The sequence below is a fragment of the Pollicipes pollicipes genome, unplaced genomic scaffold (genome assembly GCF_011947565.3).
Source record: "Pollicipes pollicipes isolate AB1234 unplaced genomic scaffold, Ppol_2.1 Scaffold_3447;HRSCAF=4054_pilon_pilon_pilon, whole genome shotgun sequence".
Classification (NCBI taxonomy): Eukaryota; Metazoa; Arthropoda; class Thecostraca; order Pollicipedomorpha; family Pollicipedidae; genus Pollicipes; species Pollicipes pollicipes.
In genome coordinates, this window is record NW_023596297.1 from 36,029,419 (window position 1) to 36,038,813 (window position 9,395).

At 51.6% G+C, this 9,395-nt stretch overlaps 1 protein-coding gene across 1 annotated transcript; it reads right to left on the bottom strand.

Moving 5' to 3' along the window:
- Positions 1 to 1,684: 1,684 nt before the first annotated feature.
- Positions 1,685 to 7,280, bottom strand: Nmd3 (60S ribosomal export protein NMD3). Its single transcript, XM_037214981.1, has 2 exons — positions 7,205 to 7,280; positions 1,685 to 3,998 (listed from the first exon to the last, which is right to left on the bottom strand). Exon 2 carries the CDS (start codon positions 3,974 to 3,976, stop codon positions 2,453 to 2,455), a length of 1,524 nt encoding a protein of 507 aa, XP_037070876.1. The 5' UTR covers positions 3,977 to 3,998; positions 7,205 to 7,280; the 3' UTR covers positions 1,685 to 2,452.
- Between the last annotated feature and the right edge of the window lie 2,115 nt (positions 7,281 to 9,395).

Genomic DNA, 9,395 nt, shown 5'->3' on the forward strand with positions numbered 1-9,395 from the left:
AAGTATCACTTTTAAACTGTACGCAGGACAGCGGTAGCGATTGTTCACTCAAATGCATGCCATAGATTAACCCCGGAAACCAAATTTCGGCGGAATTTGAGAGCTTGCGGTGCATTGTATGGTGCTCGGGTGGTTGCTCTGTCCTTGAACACTCCAACAAATCACCATTTGCCATCTCGAAACCAATTCTCTACAGGCATCGCCATGGGGTCAATTCAACATTCTCGGAAAGTGAGGGCTTACCCACGGACCCCGGTCTTACACCTATGTGGCTCGCGAACCTTCTTTTGTACGTATGTTTGTGCTTCCTCATTTTCTTAATGATTACCATCATGTCAGTATTGATTTACATACGATCCTGCTTATCCTCAGAGGCGTAGTTTCTCAGTGAGCTAGGGGGCTGGATCATAAAAATCACGAGGCCTACCCCCAAAAATTCGCCAAGAAGCGGGTTGCCTCCCATATTTGGCTCACTTTTCCATCAAAGTTCGAAGAATAGAGCCTGAGTTGGGGAGGAAGCACCCCCTCCAATCTGAATAGGAAGCTATACCGAATAGACTCCTGGTTTTGCCTTATTTACTTTTGCGCGCGTGCTCGTCAAACCAACTTTATCCATCAGCAACACTTGCGTACGTACTTTTGCGTGCCCTTACGAACAGTTGCATGCGCACTTTATGCATACACTTTTGTCCTAAAACCGGTCCATGTGTGAGCGGGAGGCAACCGCCCGCTGGCGACCAGCAGCTGCCGACTGACGATCAGCAGCGGTCCCTTGGCGGTCAGCAGCTGCCCCCTGACGACCAGCAGCTGCCGACTGACGATCAGCAGCGGTCCCTTGGCGGTCAGCAGCTGCCCCCTGACGACCAGCAGGTGCCGACTGACGATCAGCAGCGGTCCCCTGGCGGTCAGCAGCTGCAGCCGACGATCAGCAGCTGCCGACTGACGATCAGCAGCGGTCCCTTGGCGGTCAGCAGCTGCCCCCTGACGACCAGCAGCTGCCGACTGACGATCAGCAGCGGTCCCTTGGCGGTCAGCAGCTGCCCCCTGACGACCAGCAGCTGCCGACTGACGACCAGCAGCGGTCCCTTGGCGGTCAGCAGCTGCCCCCTGACAGCAGCTGCCGACTGACGATCAGCAGCGGTCCCTTGGCGGTCAGCAGCTGCCCCCTGACGACCAGCAGCTGCCGACTGACGATCAGCAGCGGTCCCTTGGCGGTCAGCAGCTGCCCCCTGACGACCAGCAGCTGCCGACTGACGATCAGCAGCGGTCCCTTGGCGGTCAGCAGCTGCCCCCTGACGACCAGCAGCTGCCGACTGACGATCAGCAGCGGTCCCCTGTCAATCAGCAGCTACCCCCTGTCAATCAGCAGCGGTCCCCTGGCGGTCAGCAGCTGCCACCGACGATCAGCAGCGGTCCCCAGGCGATCAGCAGCGGTCCCCCCCTCGAAGGGCGCTTCTCCCAGGTCACATTGCGGTGTGTGCACTATACGACCTTACCCATTTCCAGTTAGTCACGCAGATACCATCTCGCTTCGCCTTGCGTCTGCCGTGTCGGTGTGTCACGATACAAGAACCTCTACGGAGGCGCAGGTATTTGCCGTGCGTCGGTCGAAAGCGCGGCAGCTCGAGGCTCGCGTTGACCTCTGTATGGCACCGTTCCCAATGGCGTCAAGCGACCAGCCCGGTGACACTGCCTCTGGCTTGCTTTTATTTTCTACGAAATCCAGTTGCCGTGAATCGTTTATACGCGATACTCAGTTTTTACAGACACGCTTCCAGGTTCGCGTGCGTCCCTCGCGCCACTGTTGCGATGATTCGCGAACTCTCATGCTTCGCAGTAACGAGTAGTCACCGGTGAGGGAGTCGCGAGTTCATGGTAACAGCAAAGGATCCTGAATACATCTGACCATCTTTGCTCGGTATAAACTGCCAAATGCTGACGAAGACAATTGTGCATCGCACATAACAGAAAGTATACGGATAGAGTACTGTCAACGAGTTCGTAGCCAACGGTTTCCTATCACTTTTCCTCTTTTACCCACAGGTTAAATGGTGTCCAATGATATGTTCCGTGACAGCCGTAACACCAGTACAAATGTACGGGACGATTTACAACCAGTTCGACACAACGGAGCGCATCATTTCACGGCCGATGGCAATAACACAACCAGCATCTCCATTCACTCTTATTTATATGGATGCACGCATCCACGTCAAGGACAGCTTGCAAGAGGCAAACAAACACCCGCCGACAGTGTTGGAACGCACCAGTGGGCGTTGCGCCTTTAAAGACATTTTAACACTTCTACGCCTCCCAAAGCACTTTCATGTCCTTAAAAAGTTAAATATTTTTACTTTTCAACCCACCATGTCAGCGCACCCATCTCCCCACCCAAACCGGAGCAACCACTGCGTTCACTTCCGCATCAGCGTACCCTCCTGGCCGTTGGCAGTTACTCCAGCATAGGCGCGCCTTCCTCCCCGGTGGCGTCGCCGCCGATCTGCAGGTCCTCTAGCATCTCCTGCAGCGTGACCTGCGGCGCGTCAAAGCCGGCGTCATCCACGTCCACGGCCACCTTGGCCGGGTCTCGGTAGATGTTGACGTTGCCGCGTAGAGCCGGCTCTTCCTCCAGGTCCTCGAGGAACTCGGCGTAGTCCCGGTCCTGGCTGGCCGTGTCTGCCTCGTCACGCAGGTGCTTCAGCTTCCAGCGGCGACGGCGGTGGCGCGCCGCCGGGTCGGCGAACACCTTCTTCACGAGGATGACGTCCGGTAACTTCTCCTGGTCCATGGCCTCAAGGTTGTCGTCGTTGATGTTGCTGTTCTTGAGGTCGAGTCCAAGCGCCAAGTCACCGGGCTTCAGCAAGTGGCCCAGATGGGTGCGCGTGTGGACGGCGGCGTCCTCCTGTCCCAGTTGGCTGCTGCGCACCACCCACACGTCCGCCACCTGGTGGCGCGTGCTAAGCGCCCCCTGGCCGGCGAACGTACGCCGTTCGTCGGCGCGCTGTACCTCGGCGTCCATCACCACGAACTCGGTGAGCTGGCGCGGTCCGCAGACGGCGCCGAACGGCTCGCGCCAGTACTGCGCGCCGTGCAGCTCCGTCACCTGGCCGGTGCTCGGGTCGATCAGGCTGACGACGTTGGCGACGCGGAAGACCACGCAAAGCTGGCCGATGCCGCCCAGCTGGTGCGCCATCCGCCGCGGCAGACACACCACCGTGTCCTTGCAGATCGGCACCAGCTCCACGCTCAGCGTGAACTTGTAGTTGTACGTGTTGTTGCGGACGTCGTGAGAGATGAGCTTCTTGGACGTCTGCGTGCGGCATGGCACAACCGAGTCGACGAAGCTGACGAACTTGCGTGCCTGCGCCTCATTTGCGAACAGGAAGTCCAGGCCCTCGTGCACGGGTTTGATGTTCACAGTACTCTCGTGCGCCTTGTGCTTCAGAATGAGCTGCTCCAGGTAATAAAACGTCTTCTTATTGGTGCCCTTCATGCGTAGCTGCACTTGGGCCTTCCAGAAGTCCTTGGCTTCCGCGCGGTGGCAGTCACCGCACATTTGCGTGTTGACGACGAACTCTACGATGAACACCTGCTGCAGGATCGTGCCGTTCATCACCTCCTTCTGGATGGTTAGCTTCACCTTGATGCGACGTGAGTGCGGCTCCGTCCAAACGAACGCCGCGTCCACCAGTCGCACCTGCGATAGGCCCTTCAACTTCTTCAGGCACAACGCCAGCAGCTCGCGCGTCTCCAGCGCACACTTGACCCACGTATCCGGAGGCTGCAGGTAACGCTCGCAGTTCTTGCAGAAGTACAGTACTGCCTGCTTGGGGATACCGTCGGTGATGTCCACGTGGGTGCGCAGGCACGCCACGCACATGCTGGTCGGGTTTGGTTCAATGGGAGTGCCACACTCACAGCAGAGAATCCGTGACATGGTCGGATTCTCTGTTACAAACGCCAGCGCCCCGTCCATGGTGTTCGTCAGATTTGTTCACCTGGTGGAGAAAGGGACCAGTCAGAATCACATCGAATAATGTGAGCCCACGCAACAATATCTCCATCGATTCAATCGAGGTCATACTACGACACGACCCGGTAGAAGTGCATGTGCGTGCATTTGAGGCATGGGATAGCATTCTGGTAAAATAGGACACGAGTCCCACTGGGCACTGGAAACGTCCCAGAACCCAGAACGAATGCATTATTTGCAACCCAGAACCCAGAATGGGCGCATTGTTTGTAACCCAGAACCCAGAAGAGGTGCATTGTTTGTAACCCATAACCCAGAACAGGTGCACTGTTTGTCCTGGCAGACCCGATCAGGTTAGCGAGCAACTGGGCAACAAAGGCCATCGGGGGCGGCTGTACCGCAGTACTGCGCGGCACGTGAGGCGCTCTGCAGTCCTGCCTCCCGTAAGGACCGAAGCAGATGATCTACCGAACTGGACGGCGCCACTTGAGTGGTGTTCAGCGCATCACCAGGCGTTTGTTCGCTTTGGAGAGAACAAATCACTGGGGAGGAACGGAAGTGAGAAGGGATGTTAGCCCTTCCCTTTTGCGGAGGTTCTAAAATGCTAACATTCATGAGAACATCCTGTCGTGTTAAAGAAGACAGCCTTCCGTGCAATGGCTGTAAAAGGGACACCGTTCGACACGGCGGCGCAGCCAATTAACAGGACGTGAACAAGCATGGACCTTGCGGGTAATGGTTGTCGCTGACGTCCCACGGTACAACAAAGTTCACAACTGCCCACCTTTGGTTACTGACACGCGAAACACTTAAGTTAACCAGACTACAAAGCAAAAGCCACCAGTCGACGCGCCATAGTCTATTTAATCTCAACTGAAACAGCGGCCGGCCAGCCGGACCGGACCGTTACCGGACCGAAAAACAATTGTTGAACATGCGCTACGACTGTAGAAATTTGTCAGATCTCCGGTATTTTCTAAAATCACGAATGACCTAGAGGATGACCATATCCTTTCAATGGCAAAGCCCCCCCCCCAAAAAAAAATTACTTCGGTACGGGAGGCGCTGGAGAGCCGCCTTTGATGTCTCCGGGGAGCACCCCTCACACAGCCCACCCCTGTCGTACCCCAGAAGCCATCAGCACGTGTTTGTGTGGGATAGCTGCGCTCACCACACAATCCATGAACGTCGTCAGGCCGTTTGTCCACTCACCACACAGATCAAAAGTTGGACAATGCCCAATTTCCTACCAGTGGCTGGGCCGGACCGCCAGAGTCCCCCCACCAACCGCCGCTGTCCCCTCCGGCTCACACCGCCACGGGAAAGGTCGACTGTCATTTTCACCATACCATCCGCAGGAACCCGGCCGATTTACAGGAGGCAAAGCATCATGAAAAATGGGCCAGGAGCGTCGTGTCTCAAGGCGCATAAAGGATCATAACCGCCATTTTTGGCTGCTAACTGCCTCAACAACCTCTACTTTTTGGAATAACAACTTAAGTTGACAAAAGGCACACCAGCATGGGATGCATGGGTCATAAACATAGTGACAAGACCCACAAATCAGTAGGTCAAGCTGTGCTGAAGGAAGATTTCTTTCACGTCAATATCTAATAAACTCTTTTCTGAGCTTTGCTGACTTGTGGGTGACAATGTTCATGATCCACATGTCCCATGTCCCTTCGACTCATGAAAATAGACCTCAACTCATCAATTAGCATAATACTGATTGTAATTGGAGCAGGTGAAAGGTTTTAAGCACACCAGCAAAAATGGACAACTACTGAGATATCCTGACCAGTGCATCACATCATTCATATATTTCATGTGTATTTCCTCCTGTTAATAGACCAGGCATCAAATGATAAATCACCTTTGTCAATGATATTGACATCCATCAGCCGTCAATGTATCACGAGGCGTGCATGTGGTTAGTACATGACTGATCCCATTCCACATCACATCAGCCCCATTTTACCACTAATGCCTTATAGGCTGAGAATAAGAGACAGCAAATGGGGAGGTTAGGTCAGCAAATGCAAGATTCCTTCACAGGTATGATATATTAATGCCTTTCCTTTTTTGGAAATGCTATTCCAATGTCATGCCAGACACTCAGTCATATTAATTATGATCTTTATCTTTCAATGTGTTTTCTCCCATAACACTGCTATGCATCAAATGTTGACTCCCAAGTGCCAATGATATTGACAATAATCAGCCATCAATACATCACATGGCATGCATGTGGTTAGCGCATGACAGATCCCATTTTAAGTAAGCTCCCATTTTGTTGCAAACACCACATGTGCCAAAAACAAGAGAATGCAAAGGGGCAGGCCAGATCAGCAAATGCAAGCCTGTGGCCTAGTTGTTTCAAATTTGTGCAGCATGTTTTAATATGCAAATGAATAAATGTTGACAATAACAAATCAAGTTCAACACATACAGTTCAGCAGATTATGAATATGTCATATAGTTGAACACCACACCAAAAATCTCATACAAGTTCAAGACACACTGCAAATAGCTTTTCAGTAAAATTCTTTACATATTCCCCTTGTGAAATGCCACACATGCCACTGGAAAAGTATGAATTATCAGCAATATTACAGAATTTTTAGCTGGCACAATCAGAAAAAAACCTTGGAGCTTTTGGTGGATGAGAATCAAAGAGACACAACTCATTTTACCCTAGAACTGGATTGCAAAAATATAGTTTGCCACAAAACATGTCTGGAGTCGCAGCAACATAGATGTCCAGCAACCTATCACAGCAGATGTTTCAGGACATATGTGTGACAAATCCAAGCACTCTTTGCCAAATGCATTCAGCACCAATTTCAGTACAAAATTCATGTTACAAGAAATTGTGAAGCTGCAAAAGCTATTTCAGACAAAAACACTCAAATCTTTTTCACAACAAATAACATGAAAATTCAGAGCAATTTGGGATGGCGAGAGCTCAGCTTGGGCACTTTTGAGGTGTCGCACACCCAAAAATGCAGAGGCCTTCAGAGCACTTGATGATTTTAGCAGAATGCATTTGGGGCAGAATTCAGGCTGCATAAAACTAGTCCCCATGACTGCCATGGTTTGCAGACTGGCTCCACGTGCACCGCACTCGCCCGTGACAAGAACCAAATACACAAAATTATGTGCAGCTAACAACTCAAAGCCAGCCGAGGCAATATCAATCTGTGCAGTTTGAGCAACCACACATCTGCTCACCTACTGTCACGGAAATCCCGCTGCGACTCCACGCAACACCCTCAATGCTCCCCACAAGCGTCCTCGCAGCTAGCCTTGCTCGCAGCTGAAACCAACAAATGCGCATGCCGTAATATGTCCCGTAAGCGCCAACTCTGTCTACTATTGCGCAAGCTACGCCAACCTTCCAGAGACTAAACGACGGGTTAAACTTGCTGGCAATCAAACAACCCGAGCCTGTTGGAACCGATCTCACTAAATCTTCACCATTCAGGGCAATATTGTCAAAAATATACTCAGAGTAACTCATTGAGACGTTGGACAACATCAAAGACCAGAATAAAACATCCGATAACTAGATTTGTGGCTTTGGCAACCGCCAAACTTAGATGCACTCGATTTTATGTTCCAAGCCGGTGAGATCTGCGCTTCCGTTAGAACATTAACTGGTCGCCATGAAAGCTTCATCAATTGATACGCCATGGTTGACAACCCATCCTCTCTAGAATATGGTGACCTTGGATCTCTGCTGACTGATCTAAGCAGACAAGACAACTAGACACGAAGAGCGCAGTTAGGCAGTTCTGCACGGGCGATCAGAAGACCCCGGTTCGGGTCCCAGAAATGTCAAAGAATAAATTCGGTTAGTGATGCGTGCATAGCTTATAGGCAGACGCCATCCGGTCCTTCTCCGGACTCTAACAACACCTGATGACGACCGGAAAATTAGGAGGCTGAAACGTTGCACACTGACATCAATACACCAAACTAGGCCGATAGCCCGAACAGCTTTTCCATCCGTAAGACTAGTGCCTTCTCTCCACCTTTCCGAGAATCACCGTGCCAATTTGCAGTTGTCATGTCGGCAAACAACAACAGCACACCATTGTATTTTTATGGAATGTATGATTACACATTCAGAAGTCAGCCCTGCAGAGCGACCGCGGCATGCGGTGTTGTCATTGTGGCCATGAGATCCCATATCTCTATGAGAGCATTATTTAAGAAAAATAAATATACGGGTGTTGTTATCCACATTTGCCGCGATGTACCCTTGGCGCTAGGGCATTAATCTTCTTTTCCGGAAAGTATATAGGCCCGTTGCCTAAGAATGCTGTGCCTAAATAACGTTGCGCATTTTGGCTATTTTCAACTTTCCTTCCCCTAGTAACGTATTAATAACGCTTGCCATTCCCTGCACTCACTGGTTATGCTTTGTTAAGCGTAACATCCCAAAAACTAAATTCATTTGGCACCCAAAAATGTTTGAAATGTGGAACAATGAGGGCTTTCCTCGGCATGGGAAACACGCAATGACATGCGGGTTTAAGGTCTTGATTTGCATTAAATATTTTTAGCATGATTTGCAGTCGCCGTTCAAAACCTTCCCTCCCTCTCTTGTTACACTTCCGCTATGCTTACCAACCTCCATCGCCCCCCCCCCCCCTCTCACCCTCCAGGCCTAGCATGGTTTACGGACGGCCACTCACATCCCTGGATCATCACGCCATTAGATATATCACCAGACAGGTACTTCAAGCGTGAATACTGTTTGCTGCCAATATCGTTTTACATGATTAGGATTCATGTGATTGACAGTGAAGGAAATGCATATGCCTGACGTCATGCATAAATGAGAGCTGTTCTTCGGGCCCATCTCCCGTGGGGCACAATGACGTGTTGAGGAAGGGCAGGACAATATCCTGCCGTCAGACAGGTGTTTTCCCACTTTTGCTGGAGGACGGTGGCCTCACACGGGCCTCTGCCATTTCGAAAACCGGGCACGCACTAGAGAAAAGTGGATAGGCGTCCTCGGATAGTTTGTGTGAGTCTGCGTTAGATGAGCGTGTGCAACAACGTTCCTAAGATTTCCTCCTCTCATACCGATCGTTAAGCCTCTTCCAGGCTTTGCCAACTAAGCACTGGCCTACCAGCCGCCGGGCAACGACGAACTACGCCATTGTCTTAACCTCTCGCGTACCTGCCGTACCTTGTTAACTGGACCGGCTGCACGACCCAGCGACAACGAGGCAGTGTCCACTTAAATGTCACGTGCCTTCACGACAGGGTACGTGACAATCACTCATTGATCGTCCACTTAGGCTCGTTTCTCATCCGACCTGCGACGATATAAAATGCGACAGTCTAGCGCATCTTCCGATTCTCACTACAGCCCAGCACGCTCGAGACGGCGAAGCTCTGCCCATGTGGC